This window comes from Alligator mississippiensis, chromosome 4 (genome assembly GCF_030867095.1).
Source record: "Alligator mississippiensis isolate rAllMis1 chromosome 4, rAllMis1, whole genome shotgun sequence".
NCBI lineage: Eukaryota > Metazoa > Chordata > Crocodylia > Alligatoridae > Alligator > Alligator mississippiensis.
The window spans coordinates 221,194,259-221,221,516 of NC_081827.1; the positions used below are offsets into that span (position 1 = coordinate 221,194,259).

Consider the following 27,258-nt stretch of genomic DNA (forward strand, 5'->3'; position numbering starts at 1 on the left):
TGGGTGCACTCAACGCTCAAAAGTTAGGGAGAGGTGCTTAGGTCCATTGACAGGTACCTTAAGTCAAAAAAAGGTTGAGAACCATTGGTTTATGTATTGCTGTTCTATATACAGGACTATGTTCCCATAGATCCCTGTCCTTACCTTGCTGTTCTCTGTAAAGCCTACATGTGATGCCACAAACTCATTTTCTATTATTATTTTTTTCTACCTGGTAAAATACTATATATGTATTATATGTATACGACTAGTTCCACTTAGCCCTCGTCAGGTCTATGTGGCAGTGGAGGCATAGAGAGTCTCTCCCCCCCGCTCCCCCCTCCCGTAGTGCCTATGCCCCAGCCTAGACACAATTATAGTTCTTTTTCTGAAGTGTAAGAAACTTTTAGAATGGAGTAAAACATTTTTGAGTAGGGTTTGGAAATATCTTTTGTTATTTGACCTTCATCTCCGTAGGTGTAGTAATCTGGTCTTTGTGGTTATAAAAGCAACCTATCACTTATAACAAGTTGTTCTGTAGAGAAATAATTCTTTTTTTAAAGAAAATGGAAAATCAACTCGCTTTGAAGGAAAAAGGCAAAATTCCCATTGGCTTGAAGAGAATGTGATGTAACATTCAGCATTAATTTAACTTTCAATTTACTATTTTGAATTTTATTTGATATTAAATCATTATTTGAAAAAAGTGGTTGTGAAAATTAAACTCAAGATTGACAGGGGGATTTTAGAAGCAAATTGCTGTGCCAACACTTATTTTAAAATAGTGCTTATGTATTAAACAAGGTCGGATTGGGCTTATGCGTATCTATATAGATAACTTTTTTACTGCTTATTAATATTTTTAACAACTTATAAATAACATGTACATGATCAGATTGGTTATGCACAAGTAATAAGAGTTTAAATTTGCACTGCTTGCTGTTTCTTTTAAATGATTGTTGTGTTCAAAATCTGAAACCCATCAAGGGAATATGACACATCTGAGACACCAGTTCCATGATCTAATTAAATTAACTAAATTTCTTAGATTTCTTTTCAAATTACATATATATCAATCTAAGTACCTACATACTTTAAATCTCATCTTAAGTTGCATCCATATGGCACTATGGGCATATATTTTATTTCCTGTCAGCGTGCCACCTCAGTGCTAGGAAGTGGGTAATGTATGTACACAATTAATTGGATACATTAAATGTAATACATATTTTAACTATATTTAAAAACTATACTTTAAACATTTTAACTATATATAGAACAGTTATATGAAATGCATGTTAAAAGAAAGATTTAATAAGGTGACTTTGTTTTTTAAATACAGCTTCTGGTGCAGATATTATTAGTATAAAAAATGAAAAGGAAAATACGTTTATACTGGAAACTTTCAAAACTCACTGGCAAGGCCCTGATTACATTTTGTTGGGCATGATTTTTGATACAGATGGTAAGTGAAGTGAGAGGTTTACCATGTTGATGTTGTCTTAATACTTTGATTGTAATGATTTCAGAAAATACCAGTCTGTGAAATAGTTATTTAATTATGTGGCCATCTCAGTTCAGCTCTTGTAAGACAAGTATCCAAATTGAAAAACCAACAGCAGGCTAACCAGAACATTGGTTGGCAGTGTCAAAGAATGAATAAGGACTGATATGCAACTGACTTTTATCCCTAAATACCCTCTTCCACTTCGGGGCAGAGGAAGATATAAAGTTTGCATTGCCCTTACTTGTGCTGTAGTGCCTGTGCCAAGGATCAGTATAGAATGATGGCCAGGCTTGTCAATCCAACAGCTTTGACAAGTGCTATATTTGCTTTAAAAATTAGTAAAACCAGCTTGTTGGTTGCATATTTATGGAAACAGTCTGGCTTTCCTTCCTCCATTCACATCAGTGGCTGAGAAAGATTTAACTAGTATGCATATACAAAAGGGACAGGTTCCAGATTCATCTGCACTGGGTAAAGCCAGAGTAACACATTAATGAATTATTTTGGATATGGATAAATTACTTTGGGCTTTTCATATCTAAGAACAGAATTTAGCTCAGTGAATGGAACATGATTTTTCCAGAGATTATTCTAGGTAAAATTGTGATTTAATTAAAAAGAGGGTTGTTACTGTATGCTACTTTCATTGCTCCAGCATAGCAGCAGAAGAAAAAGTTAAAAGCCCTTAAGTTTTCCACTATTTAGTATAGTAGTATCCTAATGATAGCTGTCTACTAGTGCTGTCCTAGCCCTAAGTATGCTGCCATCTCCTTATGCTGTTCCTACTGGGACTATGGCCTTGAACTGCTTGTACTATTTGCCTTAGAGATGACTGGTCCTGATGAAGTTACCCATTGTCATTATTTGGTCACTCTCTTAGGCCATGTACAGATGTTCAGTTTCTACTGGGAGAATCATTCTCCTGGTAGAAACTGTGTGCAGATGTTCAGGGCTTTTCACCCACAGCAAAAATGGACACTCCAGGAGAAAATAATCCAGCAACAACCAGGGTTAATTCGCACCTGAGAGAGTTTCTCCCAGGAGACTGAACATCTGTATACTTTTCCACAGCTTAACTCCTCCCAGGATTCAGGAATTGTGGAGTGGGAGGAAAGGCTCTCTGCCTTCCCAAATCTGGGGTTACTCCAGTCTTGACAAGGTGTTGTGAGGCAGCCACCAGTCCCTGCCTCTTCCCCAAACTGGACAGTCCCAGTTTTGGGAAGAGGCAAGAGGCGTTGCCAGCTCCTGCCAGCTTCTTCTTACCACCCGCACCATTCAGCTGAACCACAGGTCAGCAATTTAAGGGCCAGCAGATGGGAGTGTGACTCCAGGGAGCTGGGAATCAGGCTGGGCAAAGCTTCCCACTTTTAAATTGCCACTCCTGCCACTTAGCTGAGTGGCAGGTGGGGCAAACAGAAGCCAGAGGGACCAGGATCTAGGTGTATGGAGGCTTTCCCAAACCTGGCTCCCTGCTCCTCCAACTTCCCCTTGCTGCCTGTGCCCCCCAGCTGACCCAGAGCAGTGCGAGGTGAAGCAGGCTGCTGTGTTACAACAGCAAAGAATTGCAGCAAAATGCCCCCACCTCAGTCCACACTGCTCTGGGTCAGCCCAGAGCAACATGGGGCAAAGCAGGCTGCCATGCCCCTCTGCCAAGGCTCTCATCTCCCTGCACTCCTCTGTGTCAGCCCAGGGAGTGCAAGGAGTGGGTTTATTCTCCTATAGGGGAGCACCAGGAGGATCCCCACCATGGGAGAATGCTCTCCTCCTGCCAATCAGCTGATTGTATGACTGCAGGCAGCTGAGGTGCTCAGGCATCTGCATGCCTGTGGAAGTTTTTGTGTGACCCTGGTTAACTCTTCATAGTGTGCTTCAGGTTTGCATTTGTAAAACAGAATAACAGATCTTGCAACATTCGTACTTCTAGTGTACGAGAGAGCATGCTTTCAATTAGTGAGTAATAATGAGCTTCCAACCCTTATTTAAACTGTGATCTTTCCTATGTGGGATAAAGGAAAAAAAATCAAGATTTTATTAAAGACACAGAAGTAAATTTGATATCCCCATTCCCCTGTGGGTTTCTAGGTCAGAAACTCAAAGCTCAGGCCTTAACCGCAAAACCACCTTTCCTCACCTGTAATTCCCAATACCAGCATTGTGGGTTTGCCTTTAATAGAAAAGGTCACTGCCTTAAGGGTGCATTTTATCCCCTTGTTTGCTCTGTTTATTTACCTTGCCAGAAGCTCTCACTGTCCCCTCTGAAGATTATTAAAACTCTCTCAGCTGAGCTTACAATTAAACCTTTTAGGTCAGAGATGGTCAGGGCCATTTCCTGTATTAAGTAGAGCTTATCATAAATGTGCTAAATAAACAGATGTCCTAGTGCCCCTGTACCTGAAGAATATTCTACTTGCTTTAGGAGCTTTGTAAAGCCACAAAGAGCCGAGGACAGACTCAAGATGAACTTTGAGACCTGTGACAGCCTCTCCTTCCAAGAAAATATGTGGGCTCAAGGAATATTGATGTAATGGGAAAGCCTAGTATACTGATGCCAGATTTGTTCAAGTTAGCCTTTTCTTTTGTTGCTATTGTAAGCAGAAAGCAGGGGTGTGAGGAGAAAAAAGACTTTAAATCCTGATGTCTAAGCAGCAATGTAAGTTAGGTGAGTTACAGATTATATCCTAGTGTGTGTGGCATATAAGTGTGTACTGTTTATGGCATATAAGGGAATACTTACACATACCTAATGTGACTGGACTTACATCATTCATTTAAATAGAACTGTCTCAAGGAAAGAGAAGGTTATCCCAAATTGGCAACCATGGATGGCACTGTCCAAATACAGTGAGCGTATTCTGCTCTTGGGAAAACAGCAGTAACAAGTGCCCAAGTACTGGTATATGATAGAAAGGTCTCTTGCCCCAGATGGTCTTTCTTATGAGCATATTATGGTTATGCACTGCTGCCCTCATTGCATGAAATTCACAGCATGGTTTTTTGTGCTGTTTATTTCAGTGAGACCAAACTGGCTACAACTAACTATAATTAGCTATAGCCGTAACAACTTTCTGAACATATTTCTAAACAACGTACCAAACAATACCTTCAGAATGTTCCATTTTCTTTTAAGGGCAGTTACTTGATTAGGCAATGTGAAAAAAGTGTTTCTACATGAACAACACGAGTGCAATTCTTTCAATCACAGATAATTCTTTCAAGTGGTATGATGAGTCAGAAATGAATTTTACCAAGTGGACTGAGGAGATTGATGAAGTGCTCATGAATACATGTGCTTTTATGAACACTAAGTCGGGGAAATGGGAAAAAAAGAGTTGTGAAGAGTTTCCTCTGACAGGGACCCTTTGTAAAACAGCCTGTAAGTATAACATGGCTTTACATCACACAGGTATTATTTTATTAGTTCTGTTGCACTATTTGTTTATTAGGTGTTCAGGAGCTGCCAGACTAGATTTCATGATATGCTAAGAAATAACTATAACAGTCCTAGATTTTAAATTGTGCTTCCAGAATCTACAGTCCCTTAGCTTTGTCCAGGTCTACATAGTTTCATAGTGCTTAGGGTTGGAAGGGGCCTAAACAGGTCATCAGGTCCAACCCACTGCCCCAGGAAGGAACGAGTGCTGGGGTCATAACACCCCAGCCAAATATCTATCCAGCCTTCTCTTGAAGACCCCGTATGGTAGGAAAGAGCACCCCCTCCCTTGGGAGTCTATTCCAACCTCCCTTGGGAGTCCATTCCAGAGCCTGGCAGCCCTAACTGTAAAGTAATGCCTCCTGTTTTCCAGCCTGAACCTTCTCTCTAACAATTTGTGGCCGTTATTCCTAATAACCCCGGGTGGTGCCCGAGGGAACAGAGCCTCCCCCAATTTCTGCTGGTCCCCCCTGGTGAGTTTGTAAATGGCCACCAGATCCCCTCTCAGCCTTCTCTTGTGGAGGCTGAATAAATTCAGGCCCTTAACCTCTCTTCGTAGGGCCTGACCCGCTGCCCCTTGACCATGTGAGTGGCTCTCCTCTGGACCCTGTCAATGCTAGCTACATCCCTCTTGACGTGTGGCGCCCAGAACCGGATGCAGTACTCCAACTGCGGCCTGACCAGTGCCACATAGAGAGGAAGGATCACCTCCCTGGACCTGCTTATGATGCATCTGTAGATGCACAACAAGGTGCGGTTAGCCTTACTGACCACATCCTTGCATTGGCAGCTCATGTTCATCCTGGAGTCAGCAATGACTCCAAGATGCCTTTCTGCGACTGTGTTGACAAGAAGGGTGTTCCCCAGCCTATAGGTGTGTTGCAGGTTCCTTCTCCCTAGATGCAGTACCCTGCACTTACCTGTGTTGAATTCCATCCTATTCTCATCCACCCAGTCGTGTAACCTGTCTAGATCTACCTGGATTCTGTCCCTTACCTCCAGTGTGCCCACCTTACCCCACATCTTGGTGTCATCATCGAATTTGGACAGCGTGCTTTCCACACCTACATCCAGATTGCTGATAAAGTTGTTGAACAGTACAGGCCCAAGGACTGAGCCCTGGGGGACTCTACTGCCCACATCCCTCCAGGTCAAAAATGACCTGTCCACCACCACTCTCTGGGTGCAAACATCTAGCCAATTTGCCACCCATCTGACTATGTAGGCATCAATGCTGCAGTCGCCTAGGTTTTTTTTATGAGAGTGGGATGAGATACAGTGTCAAAGGCCTTCTTGAAGTCCAGGTAGATGACATTTACCTCATCGCCCACATCCAAGGACTTGGTGACCTGGTCATAAAAGGGAACCAAGTTAGTCAGGCAGGATCTGCCCTCAATGAGCCCATGTTGGTTGCCCTGAGCATTACCTCCCCTGCAGATATGTTCCTTGATAATTTTCTCAAAGGTCTTCCCAAGGACCGAGGCAAGACTGACTGGCTTATAATTGCCGGGGTCCTCTTTTCTCCCCTTCTTGTAAATCGGGACCACATTGGCCCTTTTCCAATCCTCTGGTACCTGACCAGTTCCCCACAAGTGCTCATAAAGCTGTGCCAGGGGCCCTGCTATGACCCCTGCCAATTCCCTCAGCACCCTCAGGTGAAGAGCATCTGGACCTGCTGATTTAAACACGTCGAGCCCCTCCAAAATTTCCCTAACTAGGTTGTCCCTGACTCTAGGCATGGCGGTGCCTCCCCTGGGTCTGTCGATAATCCTAGTGGGGGAAATGTCCCAGTCCCTGTTCAGGAATATGGAGGCAAATAATTTGTTAAAGAGGTCAGCTTTTTTGTTTGCTGCAGTCACCAGATTGCCAAGCCTGTCCTGTAGGGGCCCCATGTTACCTGGTGCCGCCTTCTTATTCCCTATGTATTTGAAAAAGGACTTTTTGTTATCCCTAATTCTGGTCAATAGCTCTAGGTCCATCTCTGCCTTGGCCTTGCTAACAGCCTCCCTGCAGTCATAAGCAGTGGAGGTGTAATCCTCCTTGGTGATATCCCCTTGCTTCCACTGTTTGTATGCCACCTTTTTTGCTCTCAGGCCCTCCTGAATGCCTTTGCCGAGCCATGGAGGCTTTATAGCACTCCTGCCCCCCTTGGTACGCATTAGGACTGACTCCTTTTGAGCTTGGAGGATCACCTCCTTGAGGAACAACCACCTGTCTTGGACTCCCATCTCATTGAAGCTCCGAGACCTCAGTGCCTCTCCTACTAATCTTAGGTCATTGAAGTTGGCCCTCCTGAAGTCAAGGACTTTTGCCTTACTGCTTGCTTTCACCACGCTGTGCTGGATAGTAAATTCCAGCAGGCAATAATCACTGTAGCCCAGGTGGTCGAGTGCCCACAGACCCCTCACCAGGTTGTCGCCTGTGGCAAGGACCAAGTCCAGCAAGGCATTTCACCTGGTGGGACTATGCACCTCCTGGGTTAGGTGGAGGTCCTGTATCCCGGCTAGGAACCTACATGAGCAGTCGGGCCTGGCTGACTGCTCTTCCCAGCAGATGTCTGGGTAGTTTAGGTCACCTATGACAACCACATCCCTTGACTTTACAGGAGGAGTGGGCAAAATGCGGCCCGCCAGGCTATTCTATCCGGCCCGCAGGGCCCCTAAAAATGTAGAAAATTAATATTTATCTGCCATGGGCTGCCTATCATGCAGCCCTCGATGGCTTGCCAAAACTCAGTAAGCGAAACCTCTGCCCAAAATAATTGCCCGCCCCTGCTTTATAGGCTCCGTGAGTTGACCTGAGAATTCCAGGTCCAGCTCATCCCCCTGGTGAGGTGGTCTGTAGTAGACGCCCACTATCATGTCCCTTCCCCCACAATCCCCTTGTATTTTTACCCAGAGCACCTCAGTTTTCCCTTCCTCTGACCACATCCTGATCATCGAGGACGTGTATTGCTCTTTGATGTAGAGTGCTACCCACCCCCCCGCTTTTTCCCCAGCTCTGTCTCACCTGTACAGTCTGTAGCCCTCGATGCCTACTGCCCAGTCATGGGTAGTATCCCACCAGGTCTCTGTGAGCCACACTAGGTCTGGGTTTTTGCTAGCTAGCAGGAGAGCAAGTTCCTCCTGCTTTTTCCCCATGCTTCGAGCATTTGTGTAGAGGCATTTGAGGCCTCCTGTAGGTGCACATACCGCCCCTTTGTTCCTAAGCCTGCCCTGGCCCCTGTCACTTACCTGGGTACTACCTGCACACGTCTCCTGGCTTGACGGCAAAGTGTCCTCATGTTCCTCTGTGTCCGTGTCTCCTGGTGAACCTATTTTAAAGCTTACTGTACGAGATCAGCCAGCCTAGAAGAAAAAACACACTTACCTTTCGGAGAGAGATGAAGCCTGTACCGCCCAAGCATGTCCTCTGTGCAGAAATGTGGGTCATGGTCCAAGAACCCAAGGCCCACCTGGTAACACCGGCTCCAAAGCCGCCGGTTGACCTCACCAATGCATGCCTCGTGGCTACGTCCGCATCTTCTCACTGGAAGAATAGAAGAGAAAACCACCTGCGCCCCCATCTCCTTGAGCTTGACCCCTACAGCCTTATAGTCTCTCATGAAGCAGTCCAGGCTGCCCCTGGCTATGTCATTCATTCCCACACGGATGAGAACCATGCGATATTGATCAGAGGGTCAGATGAGGTCTGGGATCATCTCTGTGACGTCCTGAATCCGAGCTCCAGGCAGCCAACAAACCTCACGTGCCATGGGATCAGGGCGACAGATGGGCCCTTCCGTTTCTCTCAGGTTGGAGTCGCCGATGACAAGGACCTGGCGTCACTTCCTCTTGGTGTTCCGGCACCACTTAGTCTGTGCTGTGCATGGTGTGGCATCGCCTCCTCTGGAGGCATCCTCTCCTACCTCCTCTTCCACAGCTGCCAGGGCCTTCTAACTGTTCCCCAGCTGTACCTGGGGGGGAGCTGACACTGGTAGTATGACTAGCTCTGACTCCGGAGGCAACTGTCTGGTATACCGCTGCAGCGGGTCTCTCCCGGGGCCGGGGGGGGACTCCCATTCCCCTCTCCTGCCCCCTGGCCACAGGGTCCCCGCCAGGCTGCCCCCACAGATGGGGGCAGGGTGCTGCCGCCCCCCCACAGGCCCTGCCTGGGTGGAGGCATCAGAAGAGCCCCAGGTAGGCGGCACCACCGGGGCAGGGTCCCTAGCAGCAACGCGCTGTGTCCTTATCATGTCCATAGAACTACGAGTCCTCCTCTTTCCCCTGCCAAAGCCTCTGACCTGGCTCCTCCTGCATGCCCGCTGTGTGCAAACACCAGCGCAAACGCTGGCGCGCCCTTACAGAGTACGCCTGTTTGCACGCAGTTCGGGAGCGTGGTTCCCTGCTGCTTTTTGCTAAATGGGATCTGGGGGCTTTCCCTCTGGATCTGCTGCAGCTGTGCCCGCCCCTCTGCCCTGCTTACCTTTCAGCAGCTGTTGTTGCCACCGTTGCCGATGCTGGTCTTGGGTGAGTGTGTTGAGGGCACACGTGTGCTTGCAGCACATGTGCGCCCGCTCCTGCTCCCAACTACTGCTCCCGGTCCCAACTATGGTATTAGAGACGCTATCATCTTTCTAATTTACTGACTTGCTTTGTATAGCCTGTAAAGGAATTGTCTCCTCACTTCCAGAATAGTTAGCCATATGCCAGTACATATGATTTCAATCTGAAAGAAGCTGCCAAGAAGAGAGTGAGCAGGCTCAAGGTAGGAATCCCTCTGCAGCTTACCCTGTCTCTTCCAACAGAATAGCTATTCATGGAATTATTTTTTTTGTGCGTAAAGTAGCTGAAGTTTTCTATAGCTAAAACAGTATTACTAAAATATGAAAATACATTATGTTACTGCCTCATCAAACCAGTTGTCCATAAATGAATGGTAAAAGCTGGTCATTTCATTAACAATGGTACTACTAGGACCCTATTCCACTCTCAGTTACACCTGTGTAAATTGAGAGTTACTGTTGAATTCAGGCAGACAAGGTTCTTTGGGTAAATGCAATATCTTTTTTTAGACCAACTGAATAGTTGGAAAAATTGTTGAATTCAGGGCACTTACTCTGGTGAGTAAGAAAATAATTGGTCCATGGCATGGAAATGAGCCAAAGTGACTTCTCTCAGGAAAATTAGGGAGCCGATATTATTAGTTTTATGCTTAAGTGATACTTCTCTTTGCCTTCACTTCAGCCACGTTATTCTGAATTTCCTTTATCCTCCATTATGGCAGACATTCTAGTTCAGGCTGCTTTTAGCTCTATATGACTGGGGGAAGCATTTCTTTATATGCGAGTACAACTGGTACACTTTTTCCTATAGGACTGGGTTCTTCTGTCCATTGCCTAGACTTTGAAAGCTATTTTTTTAAGTTGTATATTGAATACAAACAAGAAACATTTTCTTAATTATAACTCTGATCCTGTTTTTTTGTCCTTGTAGCTGCTTATGAAAAGAAGTATCTACCAGGTGAGTGTTTACATTCCTTTGCTTGAAATTTATGAACAGTTTGAAGATGGTTTCCAGATATTATTTAATGTCTCACTTTTCTCTCAGCTTACACTTCAGTTTTCCTGGTTATGCTTTTTCTATAAGCGCCTCTTGTATAATGTGCATAACTATCACATCAGCTTATGTTCTCTCATTAAGATATATGCATTTTCTCAAACAGCAGAAAAGCTTTATGACTTAAATTTGAACTTCACAAGGCAGGAGGATTGGTAGAAGTACTATACCAGCTATGACACCTCTCTGTTAGCACAGAATATTCTAAAACATGATCCATTTTCTATGGCCATCTAAACTAAATTATACATTTGCTTGCAAAATAGGTCATTGTTGAGCTATGAAGCCTGTGAAATTGTGTCTGATGAAACTGACTCCTGAAGATCTACTGCCTCATGTCTATAGATTTTGTATGCAAAATACTAACCCACCTGTCGCAGGGCACCTTAGTGCCTGCTCCTAAGAGAGGAGAAACTGCCAGGGAGAGAGCCCTGGCAGAACCAAGTGAGCACAGCTGCGGGTTGCCGGAGCAACTAAGTGGAGCCAGCTGCCTGTAGGGGGCAGGGCCTGGCCCTTATAAAGCCCAGGGCCGAAGCCAGGCTGGCAGTTCCCTGCTGGCAGCTGGAGAGGCAGGATCTCCCTCAGCCGAGATATGGGAAGGAGCCTGAGTTGCAAGTACAGCTCGTGATAGCCCTGTAGGCTCGAGCTATGATAATGAGTTATGCTCACACGCCAGGGCGTGAGCAGCTGGCGGCGAAGAGCGCGGCCAGTGGGTCGCGGGTGCAACCCGCAGGTTGCGGACGGGGACCTAGACCCCGGGTTGCATGTGGGGGGGAACATAGACCCCAGCCCCAGGAAAGGGGCAATATTATTGAGTAGCCCAGTGTGGGCACGGCGAGCCCCAAAGAGGGGGGAGCGCCATTACTGAGGAGCCCTAGAGGGGCCATATCAAGGAGCCCGAGACGGGCATAGCGAGCCCGGCCGCAGGCTAGTGCGGTAACACCCCTCAGACTGAGGCAGGGCGCTGCGGTTGCCCCGAGAAGACAGGGAGTAGCAGCACGGTGAGCCAGGGTCAGAGAGGGTGCCCGTGCGGTTGGCCCATAGGACCGGAGGCCCGCTAGAGAGTTGTATATGATTGAGAAGCCCCGTGGGGGCGTGGCGAGCCCCAAAGAGGGGGAGCGCCATTACTGAGGAGCCCTAGAGAGGGACCATTACTGAGGAGCCCTAGAGGGGCCATATCGAGGAGCCCGAGACGGGCATAGCGAGCCTGGCCACAGGCTAGTGCGGTAACACCCCTCAGACCGAGGCAGGGCGCTGCGGTTGCCCCTGAGAAGACAGGGAGTAGCAGCGCGGTGAGCCGGCGTCAGAGAGGGTACCCGTGCGGTTGGCCGGAAGGGCCAGGGCCCACAGCTGGAGTACTGCATCCAGTTTTGGGCTCCACAATTCAAAAAGGATGTGGAGAAGCTTGAGAGAGTCCAGAGAAGAGCCACGCGCATGATCAGAGGTCAGGGAAGCAGACCCTACGCTGACAGGCTGGGGCTCTTTAGCCTGGAAAAGCGCAGGCTCAGGGGTGATCTGATGGCTACTTATAAGTTTATCAGGGGTGACCACCAGTATCTGGGGGAACGTTTGTTCACCACAGCGCCCCAAGGGATGATGACTAGGTTGAATGGTCATAAACTATGACAAGACCGTTTCAGGCTGGACATAAGGAAGAATTTCTTTACTGTCCGAGCCCCCAAGGTCTGGAACAGCCTGCCACCGGAGGTGGTTCAAGCGCCTACATTGAACACCTTCAAGAGCAAACTGGATGCTTATCTTGCTGGGATCCTATGACCCCAGCTGACTTCCTGCCCTTTGGGCAGTGGGGCTGGACTTGATGATCTTCCGAGGTCCCTTCCAGCCCTAATGTCTATGAAATCTATGACTTTATACCTGTTGAGAAAACAGAATTTTAATGTCTTAAAGCGTTTTAAAATGGGGATTTATTTTGTCCCTTTACATCAGCATGTTTGTTACCACTCTGTATAATACAGGAGTTCTTTGTTGAGTGTCAGTGCAAGTGTGCTCCTAATGTACACCTAGCTTTAATCGTATCTGGATTGATTCAGGATATAAAAATAATGCTCTGAAGCAATTGTTATTCCTATTAAATGAATACTGTTACTACCAAGTATATGGGTTGGGCTGCTTATTTCAGTGAGGCCAAACAGGTTACAACTAACCATAATCAACCATAATATAAATGTAACAACTTCTTGAAAGCAGACAAGGTTCTTTGGGTAAATGTAATATCTTTTATTAGACAAATTAAATAGTTGGAAAAATTGTACTTTGCAAGCTTTTGGGCACAGACACCCTTCTTCAGGGATATCAAGAGTCTGCTGGTGAATTGTGGGTTTGATGGTGCAGTTCTTGAGGAATTCTTCTTCCAGGTGCGCCATGAAAAGGTTGGCGTATTTTGGGGCTGTTTTGGTGCCCATAGCTGTGCCCATGGTCTGGAGGAAGTGTTGGTTGTTAAAACAGAAGTTGTTGTGTGTGAGGATGAAGCAGGTACATTGGGTAATATCTTTAAGACCCAAAGAATTCCTCAAGAACTGTACCATCAAACCCATGCTATATCTAAGATATATAGATGCTCCATCATTTGGACCAAAAACCTGCAGTCTCTGATTGATTGCCATCACAAATTTAGTAACCATCCCCACTCCAGCAGATTCTCTCTTGAATACTTCAGCACAAGCATTTCCTTTTGAGACAGTATGATCAATATTCAGAATGGTAAAACACAAACCACCATATACAAGAAACCCAGGGATCAATATACATATCTACAAAGAACCATCAATGACCCTAAACGCACCAAGAGAGCTGTAATGTACAGTCAAGCCCTCTGATACCACCAAGTTTGCACTGAGGAGAATACCCACGATTGTCATCTCACAAATCTCAAAAGGGCTTTCAACCAACAAGGACACTCCTCCAGAGAGACAGACTGCACTTTTGAAAGAGCCACCCAGATACCACGTGAAGAATTACTGCAGTACAAAAAGAAAATCCCTATGAATTGCACACCGTTAGTGATGACATACTTCCCTGGAATCTATATGGAAAATCCTCAAACAATTGCAACCCATACTAGGAGAAGACCCAGTTCTTAAAGAGATCTTTCCAGAACCACCCATCCTAGACTTTAAACAAGCACCAAACCTCACTAACCTTATCACCAGAAGCAAACTTCCTATGGCCCAAAGCACACCGAATGGATCCAGACCATGCCAGGGAATGTAAAACCTGCCAACACATCACTACCACCCCTACAATAACTACACCCCACAACAGAACCATCACCATTCCTGGATCTTACATCTGCACCTCCAGAAATGTAATACATCTCATCCAGTGCACTAAGTGCCTTGATGGAAAATACGTAGGAGAAACCAAACAACAGCTGCACACCAGAATGAACGCACACTGAAAATCTATCAAAGACACAAATACCCAACTATCTGTGGGTGCAGGCTTCTCACAAGACAATGACTCTGTCTTCAATCTCAGTTCTAATCCTCAAAGGGAATTTACAAAACACCTTTCACAGACTAGCCTACACACTTCACTTCATAAATCTACTGGATGCAAAAAATCATGGGCTAAATATAGATGTTGAATTTATGGCACATTATAACCTGCCTGACATCTGATAACCCCAGGTAACTTGTCTGCAATTTAGAAGCTACATTCTATCACCAGTTCAACATTGCCCATTTCCCCCCTCCTTTCCTGTCTCTCACTATTGTCTTCCACCCTTCTGATCCTCACTGCCAGGCATTTGCATTTCACAGACCTGCATTTTGCATTTGGGCTTCTATTCTACTCAGAAGAGATCAGAGAGTCTCGATATGCCTGAAGAAGGTTGTTTGTGCCCAAAAGCTTGCAAAGAAAATTTTTTCCAACTATTTATTTGGATTAATAAAAGATATATCACATTTACCCAAAGAACCTTGTCTGCGTATGTCCTTAGATCAACACAACTACCAACAACCCTAACAACTTGCTGAACACATTCTAAAATGTAAATATCCAAAAGCATTCATTTCCTAAATCCAAAGGATGGAAGTTAGCTGCTACTTCCTCTCACTGAAAGTTCTACTAAAATGATTTATGCAGGTTGCCACAGAGAGCCCTCCAAGGGGATGCCATTCGAGCTTTGTCCAGTCTCTGAGAAGTCCCTTGAAATCAGCTCAGGCTTGGCTTTTAGAACAAGGAGGGGAGCCTGAGCTCCTTCCCACTCTGAGATCCCAGTCTTGCTATCCATCACCTTCCCTGGTTTTCTGTGCTGTGATTCAAGAGGCTAGCATCCAGTTCTACTCCTGAGAGGGACTTCACCTCCTTTTAGTGTGACCCAGTGCACCCCACTGTTCCATGCAGCACAGCAGACAGTCTCTTCAGTCAGAGCATTTATTGGGGTAAATGCCAGCTAGTCAGAAGTTCTGTGTCCTTTCCAAAGCAGTCCCTCTTGTCCCCAATCCAGCCTGCGCAATCCTGAGTTACTCCCCAAAGATACTCAACTGTTCCCTTTAGTCTCTCTAGCTCCCCAAAGACTCTTCTGGCCCTAAACCTGCCAGACTGCCTTGTCCAGCCTGCTCTGCCTTTTGTCATGTTTATCATCCCTACCCTCCTGGGTGTTGATAGGCCAGCACAGCCATTCACAATTCACAGCTGTAGATACTAAAGAGCCATCTGTCTTGGGCAGCGGTTCCCAATCTGTGGTACAGGTACCACTAGTGGTACGCAGACAACCTGTCAGTGGTATGCATTATCAGATTTGTTGTAACTACTTTATATGACAAAAAATTACTGGTGATACATAAGGTTGTATCATTTTAAATTGGTGGTGTACAGTCTGTGAGAGTTTTGGAACCACTGGTCTAGGGGCCAGCCTTGGCACTTAACCCCGCCTTTTCTGCAGACTAAGTAGGTGACCTGAAAATATAACAAAAATGTGTCACAGTTAACAGAAATATCAGAAAAAAACTAGTAGTCACATTGGTATTTCTGGGAGGAATGGACTTTTTATGTATGAATTTAGCCAGCAACTTAAATATACCTGGTATAATTATTTTCATGTGTCCTCTGTGGGGATTTTAATCAAAGCCAAATCCTCCTCTTGCATATTTGTGAAACTGAAGCAACTTCCATTGTTTTGAATGGATTTATTCTGTATTTACACAGATCTGAAACCTTAATACAACCTATTAGATCTGTGTGATCATGATTTAGCCATATCTCCAAAAACCCCAAGTGAATTAGTCTCATTGGAGATAGGACAAATAACTCCCTTGAGGGAAGGCCCTACTCTCTTCTCTTGGGGGCCACCTAAACTCTGGATAGGCTTGGAAGGGGATAGAAGGGAAAGAATTAGACTAAAGTTTGCAACAACTCATTCTGTTTCCATATAGCATGGCGTGTAGGGGGTGTCAAAGATATGGGCTGGATGGTAGCTCTGTCATTAGGCCCACAGTGCTGCCTGTGGTTCTTGGACTGAATTCTGCATGCTACATACATACAGCACATGCCGGCCCACATCCCATTGCATGGGATGTGTGGAGATAGCCTGGTGCATGTTATGTGCGCAAATCAGTCCCGTGCCCACAGGGCCAAATGAGTTTGATACCCCTGGCCTACAGTATTCATGAGACACAAGTTACAGTCCAGTGCTCTGACTACTGCATTTACCAAGAAAGGCACAAGATCTGGTGCTTTAATTTTATTTATTTTTTTTACATCTTGCATAAAAAGTAGATTTCTTGGTAGTGAGCACCAACATTATGGGTTGAGTTCACTGATAAATTTATAAATACAGGTTTCCCAAGAAATTTCTTTCCCAAAGAGAGGACACCAAAAAACCATAAAACAAATAGCCAGTCTTCCACCATGTTAGTTTATCTCTGGGATAATGAAAACATGGCTGGAAAATACTTCTGCCACAGGGAATGTTCACTATTTTAGGAAAAGGTTTGATTTTTTTTCCAGCATAGATTATGCCTTTTGATTTCAAAATACTGACTTGTTTAAAGAACTTCAGAAAATTGTATTGAGAATTTGTATGTAAAAGGAAGTTTCATTATTAGGATTTTGTGAAGCAATTAAATGGTAAAATTCAAGGCAAAGATCAGGCTTATAAGTCACCTACGTACCCACGCGACCTATCTTCCACCCCCCTTCTTTCTCTTTCTTCTCCTTTTTCCTTTTTTCTTCTTTTCTCTGGTCTCTCTCCCTGTTTCTTTCCCATTTCTTTTCTCTCTTCTCCCCCTCCCCACCGGATGCGGTCATCTTTGCCCGCAGAGGACGAACAACAAATGATAATAAAAACTACAACTAAAGCAAAAAGTTAATGAGAGATAAGGAAAAGGACAACAGTTTAGGAAATTTTCAAAATAATCCCAGTCCTTTCTATGCCATTGAACATGTGGTATAGGTATACAGTTCATTTATTACCTGCACTGTAATAAATTTGCCAATTACATAATTCATTTATCTGTTAGTATAAAAATCTTGTATATGAACGACCACTTAAATTATCTTTTTTTGTTTCAGGTAAAAGTGCCTTAACAACCACTGTGGTTGTAATTTTTACTATAGTCATGATAATTTCTACAGCTGCAGTTTGGTACCTATGCAAAAGAGGTATTTCTTCTGCTTCTGGACCTTCATGTACAGCACGCCATTCAACAGCTCAAGTACCATACAGTGATGAAACTGTTCTTGTAGATGCAGAAGAAAATGAATATTCTGCTTAAATTTAAAATCACTGTAAAATTTCATATTTAAATACCAAAAAGTGACAACCTGTCATCTGTTTCAGATTTGTTTCAGACGTACAACTACTTAAATATGTGCATAACTTTGCTCATGTCGGTAATGTGCTGGCTGTTGTTAGGAAATGGATAGAAAAGATGGTTTAAGACAAACATCAGAGTATCTCATATGGGGCTGTCAAGCATTCATATTCATAAAGTATACTGACTGTATATTGCAGTATTTCACTGTATGATTTAGTGATGTGACATTCTGAAAGGAGTAAGCATTTAATTATATCACAGATGTTAAAACTTCAAATTCTGCAGTTTTCTATAAAGAAGGTTTTTTTTAAAAACAAAATTATCTTTGTTCATGATCTCCTTTTTCATTCCTGTGAATATTTTAGTAAAACACATTTGGAAAAAATGGTTAATTTGGAATTAATGTTGCTGAAAACTTTGAGTGTATTTGCACTGGTCCTAATTCAAAGAGTTACTGATTACATAGAAACAAGTTATATTAACTTGTGGCCAGCTAAAATACAGTCTGAATTTGAAACTATTTAGCCTTACAGGGCTTGTTAAAGATGAGCTATAAGTCAAATATTGTAGTAAATAATTTTAAGCAACACACATTTTAGTTGTTTGATGGTAACTTATAAAAAGAATTTGGAAAAAAAAATCACATTTTTATTTGATTGCAGTTAGAATTCTGAGTCCAGCTTTTCAAAAAGGTCTCTTATTTAGACTCTAACTACATGATTGAAGTGTAATTCATGGTCCCGACCTTCAAATTTGATATTTGTAGTCAGATCCTTAAATCCATATTAAGTTGGACAGCAAAGAGGGTCTATTTGTGTTGATCATGTTTCAGTGCTGTTGGCTGCTGGATAGCCATCTGCATGCCTTCTGCTTATCTTCAGTGACTACAGAATTAGTAACTAGTTTGCACTGTATAGAAACCAATGAAAATATGCCAGTCTCTACCCACTTCAGTGTGTGGTTATCCTTTTCTACACAGGGTTGTTCATGGGACTCTTAGGGATAGAATTAACTATTTGTTAGTGTTCTGTTGGCTAACTTCCACCCATTTTAATGTATATAAACAGATCGCTGCAATATGTGCGTCTCAGGGCACTAAGGTGTGCCTGTTCCTTTAAGGGCAAAAGCAGTTTAGCAAAGGAGTGGGGGACAGGCTACACAGAGCCCCACAGCTGCAGGTTGCCTGAGTAACAGGGTAACATGGTAATTAGCTGGCACCTGCAGGCAATCAAGGAGTCAGAGCCCAGGGAACATAAGCTCAGGGCTGAGGCTGGCAGGTTCATTTTTTCCCTAGCCACATCCAGGGGAAGGAGCTCCTGCACAAGAGAGCTACCTGAGACATTGTACTGCCTGCTTTGCCATCTCCAAGCATAGTAGGACTCTAGGAGCTCACAGGGTACCCAGGGCTAATCCTAAAGGTTGAAGTTTGCCCCCTTAAAGGGGCAGAGCACTACCTTTATGGTTGTGGTTATGCTATAGCCCAGGGCTTATGTTTGTATTATTTGTACTGGTGGTTTTGGGATGAGGCTATAAGGGGAGGAGGAGGCCTTGTTAGTGCCCAGAGAGGGGCACCTGATTGTGTGAAGCCCAGCACCTGGGGGGAACAGCAGACAAGGGCCAGGGTTCTGGTGACATGAGATTGATGAGAGCTAGTGCCTCAAAGCCGGGCCTGACATAGTGGATCTAGGCAAAAAGCCTAGCTGTATAAGGGGCAGAAGCTGAGTAGGCAGAGGCCTCGACAGAGGGTATAACAACTGTGTAACACCCACAAGGCATGGGGTGTGGTAAAAGGGAGGTTGGATCCATGCAATTGGCCCATAAGGCCTGAGGTGCCCCATGCAGCACAGTACTAAAGACAGGCGCAGCAAAAGGACTCGAAGACCAATGAGCTTAAGTAGGGTTCAGCAGACCGGGACCAAGCAAAGGCCCATGGGCAGCCTCCTGGCTTATTTTACCAACAAGATGGTAGGTGAGGCAAGAGGGTGCCCTCAGGGTAGAACTAGCAGAGTCATGGATCCACTAGGGATACCACGGCCACCCCTGGGGACGCTGCTCCGTGACACTGTGGTTATTGTATTGTATTGCCACCATTTTCTTTGTGTGCTCTAGTCATTGCACTTGACACACAAACTGCAATGGTTTCTGCAAAGGTATAAAGTCCTGTACAGAATTTAAAAAAAAAAAAAAAGTGGAGCAACAGACTGCATTTATATAGGGCCAGGTATGGTGATATTTAAAACATTTCATCTAACATTTTAAATTGGTTTTAAAAAGACCAGTGTGTTTTGAGAGAGAGACTGACATGTGAGGTTCAGCAAATAACATGAACCCCAGGAGCATAATGAGAATAGAAAGGGAATCCGAGTGGAAAAAGTGAGGCAACAACATGATGGAAGGCATGGAACAGTATTCCAGGGTAATGGCATAGGAAGGGTTGTAGGAATGAGTCAGTAATGTTTGTGCAGTCTAGATTTTGTACCTTGAGTTTTTTTTGAAACCTTAAATCAGGACTTCTGAAGAGAGGACCACATCTTTGTGAAGCAAAGGAGCTGGTGCTAGAAAACCATTGGAGCAGGTAGATTTGCCACACACCAAACAAAGGTCAGTAAAGAAGAGCATGTTTCTATGGCCATACTCTAGGCGTTCTTTAGACTACCACTGACTTAAATATCATTGGCTTTTAACAGATACTGGAAACCTGTTGAAATCCTTGTGCCTAGATAAAAGTTTTCTGAAGACGGTGGCAGTAGTAGGAAGTTCAGTAAGTGGCTGTGGATTGGTTATCTCCAAGTCTTTTGCCATTCCTGGTCTTCCATGGGCTCTCCTTCTCGCCATTAACTTCCTTAAGTGATTTAATCTAATCTCAACTGTCATAGCTGTCTCCTCAAAAAAAAAAAATCAAGCTACAAAATCTAGACTGCATAAACATTACTGACTCATTCCTACAACCCTTCCTGTGCCATTACCCTGATTACCCTGGAATGCTGTTCCGTGTCTTCTATCATGTTGTTCATGAAGTGGCTGTGACAGAGTCAACTCTTGTTGAATGACTGCAAACATAAAGGGTATGTTGTTTTATGGGAAGCATATCATGACCATACAGCAAGACAAAGCAAACCTCAGTAGAGGTAGACTACACTTAATCTGCTCAAGATGAGTGAAATATAGAATCACTGGAAATGAAAGCTAGATGTTTATTTTTGTTAAAACTGGATAAAACACTGGTAAAGAAACATTTAAATCTACTGTCAAATTAGTTTGGGCTATAATCATTTTAAGTGTTTCCTTTGGATAATGGCAGGTTAACAGAAAAGCATGCGATGATGTCAGGAAATGGTAGTTGCATATATTGATTAATGAGGTTTAAAATAATCAGTAGAAGAGATGCTTAGAGCAGCAGCATGTGGTAGGAAAGCAATGAAATAGTGCCAAGTCCTAAACGGCCTTTGAGTATTCATTATAGTAAGACTTACAACACTCATAATTTAGTGGTGTTCATTGTAAATATGAATTGGAGGGTATTTAAGAAGAAAGCCACGAAAATGGTAAAATTGTTGACACTTTCTTGGGTATCATTTTGGAAGAGGATGAATTTAGGGTTAGTCAATGAAGCATACAAGTGTGTCAGGGAATAAATTGAGAAATCTAGGTTGATCAGATTATCAGAAATAATGGCATGATACCAAATTATAGTCTCTCAGAAGAAGCCATGTCACTCATCTAAATGGTATCAAGAATTATCTTGGATTAGCAGCAGGATTCCTAAAATGATCCAACAGGTATTTTTCCATCTCTTGTTCCCAAAGTAGTAGACACTGGGTGTACTTAAAAATTGAATTTGAAGGAAAAGTTTCCACTTGTAATATTATCTCAGGGAGACTTATAGCATATACACTCTGGACATGGCATTCACCCCATTCTATCTGGTGTACACACTTTCATTATGGAAATAAGATTATCTACCACTAATAAGATGACAGGTTTGTGGACAATAAATGTGCCATTTTTTCCAGTACTGGATTAGATTTTAATCAAATACAAAATAATTTTAATTTAGCTTTGTAGTCTACAACCCCAGGGTCACTAACATCTTAACTCCAAGCTACTATCATTAGCTACAAGGTAAGAGAAGTAGAAATAGGAAAGAAGTTGACATGAAGAACAAAGTATGATGTTGCCCACAGCACATTACTTTGCTCTTTACTGTTCCCCTTGGGCCAGTGATTGAGTACCACTCACTTGCTTAGTGCAACACAGCTACAGAAAAGGCTACCACATCTGTGTAACAATCAGTATGTTTTTTGCAGCTCTAGGTAGATAGTAGTAGTATTTTTTTTTATACACTTCTCAAATAAAGCTACATTTAATACACAGAATATTCAAACCAGATTTGGAAGGAAAGTTGGTGCACCCTTAGTAGAAAATGCATACAATGAAGGTTTTCTTGGTCGATACTGATAGCCAATGATTAACCAACCATACTGGCTGATGCCAAATCCAATAATGGATATTTAGTAATATTGCAAGGCATTTTAAACTACTGACATAAATAAACCTTATTTTTGTTTTGTATTTATAATGTGCATACACGCCTTCTGCCTGCTCCCGTCCTGAATGAGGAAGGTGGTGACGGTCTTATTCTCATGCACATCGCCCCCTTGCCCACAGCTCCTACCCACAGCCCCACTCCCTGTGCAACCTATGCTGCCGTCCTGGGCAGGCAGGGCAGACCCTTGCATGGACAGTGGCACCAGGTACATTTAGAGCCCCCGAGCACACCACTGTCTCGGCACCGACACCACTGTCTCAGCACTGGCGAACCCCACACAGCCAAAGTCCCAAAGTCACTTTTGCAAAGGTACCCGTCAGAGCAGTATGTCCCTCACATGGCTGTGTCTCCCCCTGCCTGCACACAGCCCAATGTCTCCACAGCAGCCCTGGGTGCTCATGCCCTTTCTGCACCCATGGTGTTGCATGGCAGTGGCAGCAGCAAGAGCCAGTAACCGTCCCTTTGTTGCAGAGTACAGTGCCCTGTGACTGAATCCCAGGTCCCCCTCCCCCTCCCACTGCTTGCTGGGACCTGTAGTCTGCCATAGGTTTGGGCCAGCAACAGAACTATGCTCACCAGGTTGCTCTAGGTACGTGGCCTTAATTATCAGCTACAATGACCAAAAAAGCTGATAGCCAATAACGTCATTTCTCTTTTTACTGGTGCTGATCTGATAACCCAACCGATTTATTGGTGCACTCCTACTTTCTACCATTTTAAATTAGCAAGACAGCTGCACCATATATCTGCTCCAAAATATCTGTGTTAAAAAAGGAAAATGCCAGAGCAGTTGTGTGCATCTCATCATTATCTTTATTTATAAAGAAGTGACAACACTAGAAAACACATAGATAACCAGTGCTTTAAGAGTGAATGTGGGATCTAAAAAAGATTTGTTAAACTAAACAGCTTAGTTAAGATTTTAAATGTTATCAAGTTGCATTTCTGCCAGGAATGCTGAAATGCATGGTTATAGCTGCAATATTCCTTACTGGAATATCCACATAATATCAAATATAATCTCCAATTTCCAAATCAGTACATAAAAAAGCCATCATCAACACTAAATATTAGAGGCCCCTTGCAAGTCTTATTGCTGTTTGAATTAAACACTCTTCAAATAAAATTTGGAAACCAAACATTGTAGCTTTACAGTAGCCATTCATCCCCTCATTCATCCTATGTTAACACTGGAAGCAACTGAGAGAGACTAACACAGGCATTTCTTAAAAGGAAAATGTATGCTATTTAAGTACATGGCTCCCCACCCTCCACCCCAAAACCCACAATTACCATTTAGTGCCAGCAGAGAAGCAAAACTTGATAGACAAAATCAGAAATCTGACTACAGCAAGAAGGTAACATAAAGCAAGATCTGACTTCCTCAAACATTCAAAATCTGGTATCTTTCCAGACAAAGCATAGCATCCCTCAGTGTCACCCTGAAGAGGAAACAGCTTTGTGTATCTAACTTGCACATGCTGAATAGTTTTTGTATTCATTGTGTTCCAGTGTGCAGCAGATTTTGAATTCAACAATGCTTTAAAAACTATAGTAATATTCAATGTGTTTTTTACTAAAGAAAGCAAAAAATAAATGCACATTGATGGTACTTTCTTGCCAATTCACCATCTTTCCAGCAGTTCCATTTGTTTCTTTCAACTTTAAGAAGTATCAAAAGTTCAACCAGCATCAGTCTTCAGAATCATCCTCAGAAGCTGTTGGAATAATACAATACAATCAAAAGCCTTTATTAAAGGTCTGTAAAATGTAGCATCTACGCAGTTTTTAGTTTAAACCCAAAGAAAAGAAAATCAGATAAGAAAATGGATTTTACAATGTATATTTCCCCCAATCTGAAATACAGGCTTGTAGAAACAAATTCAGCACAGACATCAGGTGTAGCTCCCCCTGGCTTAAAAGAATCAAAAAGAAACTGCACTGTCTTATGCCTCAGATTAAATTGTTCATTGCTCTTTCTGACTTAACAGCAGGCTACAAGGGACAGTACAGAAGTGCACGTTAGAGACCCAAGAGGGAGAGAAAAATTTACTGTATAACTAACCCTCAAGTATTTCTGAAGTATTTGAAAAATACCAGTTATCCTAATATTGAAATGATGCTTTAGAAAACTGGTAATTTAATGAAGCCCAATCACAGCCTTGCTGTCTCACTGACTAGATGTAATCAATTCCCCATTTTTTTCTCCACTATTAAGTAAATTCTGTAAAAAAACCACAGTAAAATTTAGGTAGCATTTCCTTGATGGAAAAAGTGGAAGAATATATATGTCAGTTATGAAAAACACAGAAAGAGGCACTGCCTAACGTTTAAACAGAGAGTGGTCTAGGATGCCTGTGATCAGGAATCACTTGAACCACCTGGGATAAACTAATTTGTAGTCACATAACTACAATTGTCTGTTATTGTTTATTGGCTAATATGCTCCCATGGGGCATACTTCAGATTTATTTTCAGAAATCCTCACTGGAAGGTAGCTTAGGAACCTGTGCATACAAGATTTGGAATTCTGCACTCTTTTGGGTAATTTATGTACATTCAAGAAGCTTGTTCAGCATTAGCTATAAGAAAGTTAGAGAAGGAAGCCTGGGTTAATTCTTGCCTTCAAAAACTGCATTTTCTTTTTTCTCTTTTTGAAAAGGGGGTATTAATTGGGTTTTCCTTCACCATAATTTCAGTGTTCCCAACTCAATGTGTATGTCAAATGATAATCAGCTTTCAGATTAACTAGCTCTAAATTAAACTCAACCTCATAAACAAGTTTCATTCTAAAATTCACTTGTACTTTAACAGGGAACAAGAATCCTAAAAATACATACATTTCTTTAAAAAGCCCAACATCCTGCAGTTACCAATATTACAGAAAAGCATTAGCTAGTTAAGAACTAAAAAAAATGAACATGTACATTTGTAAGTTAATTCTCACTGAACAAAATTAAAATGTGTTTATTGTACACAAAAGAAATACATCTCTGTTCTACTCTGAGTATGGCTTGAACTGAAACAATCCTATTTATGTACTATAACCTAGATTTTGTTTTTTTATATAAAGCCATGCACTTAAATAGTGAGGCTGATACATTAATTTGCAGAAAATTATTTTCTTCTCCCCCATCATGGCTAAACACAACATTTAGATATACAGAAACAAACAAATGACCAGTTACTGGGTGCATCTACACATGCAATTAATGCAGCATGATAAACTCCAGTGCAAAATGCTTGTGGGTGAAGCATCTGCACATTTGCCCAGGACCACAGAACTTTGAGCTGGCATGGAGTAACACAAGGCTGGTAGAGGGTCCAGGGCGTCAGCTCTGGGCTCTGGGTGGCAGAGTTGGGCAGTGGAGGGGCTGGGTGAGGCACACGGGTACTAAGGTGCAGGGCTAGGTGGCAGGCAGCCCCATCACTTTAGCACCCTCATACCCCAGTCAGCCCTGGTCACTGTCTATACGTGTTTCAGCAGAGTAAATTTACTCTGCTATAAGATAGTACTGTCCCTGACAGTACAAGCCTGTGGTGGAGTTAATTTACTGCATCTTAATACCAGCACATGTAGACTGATGCTTTACTGCAGAGCTACTTAGTCAACTCCGCAGTAAAGCACATGTATAGATGCACCCATTGAGATCAACAGGTCTTTATTTAGTAAAGAAACCTGGTAATGTTGTTACGCTAAGACTTCAGTTACAGAAGTCAGTTCCATAGTTATAAAAATAACTGTTCCCCGTAAGACTGTATACCACCTTTGGAAAAGCAACGTTAGCCTTTAATCTAGATGCCAATTTACCTCCCCCCACTTCCTGCTCCCTTTACAAAATTATTCCAATAGAATTCGATCAAAAAACCCCAGTGCTATGAATTCATAAAAATCAGGTCTCAGCATTGAAGTTTGGTACTATACATTCAGCAAAAAGGATTATGCTAATGTAACCTTAGTGAAATTGAACAAATAGGAGAAAAAGCAACCTACTTTCAATATCTTCCATATGTGCCTGAAGAGTTCTTGCAAGGTTAATAAACTGGAAACAAGGCAGAAAAAGCAGATTAAACATTGCAAATTTGCATCATAATTTAAAGATGTAATCTTCATGCACTATACTCTGTAAAACATGTCTAGTTCAAGAGTCAAACAGACATCAGTAGTAACGGGAATAGCAAAAACTAAACAAACATGTTTGCTTCCTGGAGTTGCTAACAATGCAAAATGTAACTTGATAAAAGCTGATTTAATTAGCGATGACTCCATGGTTTGAACCAGTTCCACATACTTCCATGCGAATATGGTGGTATTTTATGGGTAAGTAGAGCCCAGTTCACTGAAGACAGGGTAGATAAAGGAATTATCTAGCCTACAGTAAATATAAGGTTGAACTATTCAGTAAAATAACCTGCCAATTCTAGCCTTAATACTCAATATTTAAGAAAAAGGTTATTAAGGGATTACTTCTCAGAAGTGGGCACACATTTCCTAGGCAGCTTTGAAAAAATCTCAGGCTAAGCTTTTAGTAATAAATTTACATTGCTATTACAGAACAACTACCATCAAAACCACATTCAACAAGCCAGAAATTGAAAACTGTTGTGGCAACACTGTCCATATAACACAACACTGTAAGTGTAGATGGCTCTGCACAGTAGCACATTATGGACAAATAAATTTCCTGTCCCAAAGGTTTGTGTGTAGAAGTACAACCTAGTCCAAAATAAAAATCAATATTGTCATGTGTTTTCAGAATTTGAATGTTTCCTGAAACAAGGGCACATATCTGAAAAGAGGAAGAAATTAGCTGTTCATTGGCTCATTTGGTTTTTCTATTATCCAATACCAAACTACTTCAAACAAGATATTAGTTTGCTGCATGAAACATATTCTAATTGGAAAAATAACTACAGATGACACTGGCTTACTAGTAAACTCTTGCTTGACCACAGTATGACCAATAAAAGTTTCCTCTAATTAATTCTTGAATTGCACTCTATAAAATGTTTAGAGGTTCAGGTGTAGCACTCTAATCAAGGGTATCATCACTCTGGTATAATGTAGTAATTCAATACAGGTCACACAAGATTCAGATATTCTGAAATGTAAACCTACCATCAGATGTTGTTTAGAAAATTTCTGGGTTACCTATAATTACATCATACCATTGTTTCCATATTTGTATTACAGTAGCACTGCTACAATCAGATTGTGGCACCGTTTTGCTAGATGCTCTTAGACCAAATTTTAGATTAAAATCTTAAGAGATACACACACACACAAATAATGTTATTTATTCTTTTGCATATATATATATATAAAAATAAATAAAAAGAGCTTCAAATGTAAGTTTATCACCAGAGCAAGGATGTCTTAGGTAACACATTGTAGGAACAGCAATATGACACCA

The 27,258-nt window shown here is 42.7% G+C and overlaps 2 protein-coding genes across 5 annotated transcripts in view; one reads left to right on the plus strand and one right to left on the minus strand.

Moving 5' to 3' along the window:
- The window catches only part of LY75 (lymphocyte antigen 75), a 135,115-nt gene extending 116,872 nt beyond the window's left edge, over positions 1-18,243 (plus strand). The window contains exons 39-43 of the mRNA XM_059726274.1: positions 1,322-1,444; positions 4,689-4,859; positions 5,476-5,667; positions 10,391-10,417; positions 17,051-18,243. Of these exons, the coding sequence (XP_059582257.1) occupies positions 1,322-1,444; positions 4,689-4,859; positions 5,476-5,667; positions 10,391-10,417; positions 17,051-17,253 (716 nt within the window). The 3' untranslated portion in view covers positions 17,254-18,243. The remainder of the gene's footprint in view (positions 1-1,321; positions 1,445-4,688; positions 4,860-5,475; positions 5,668-10,390; positions 10,418-17,050) is intronic.
- A 4,391-nt stretch (positions 18,244-22,634) lies between these two features.
- MARCHF7 (membrane associated ring-CH-type finger 7) overlaps positions 22,635-27,258 on the minus strand; it is a 35,749-nt gene continuing 31,125 nt past the window's right edge. For 3 of the 4 annotated variants that reach the window (XM_006273815.4, XM_059727350.1, XM_059727349.1), the window contains exons 10-11: positions 25,839-25,887; positions 22,635-23,562 (exon numbers count right to left, since the gene is read on the minus strand). In XM_006273815.4, coding sequence (XP_006273877.1) covers positions 23,537-23,562; positions 25,839-25,887 — 75 coding nt within the window. In that variant the 3' untranslated portion in view covers positions 22,635-23,536. Of the gene's footprint in view, positions 23,563-25,838; positions 25,888-27,258 lie in introns of those variants that run through there. The other variant, XR_002088001.2, reaches the window with a different exon arrangement.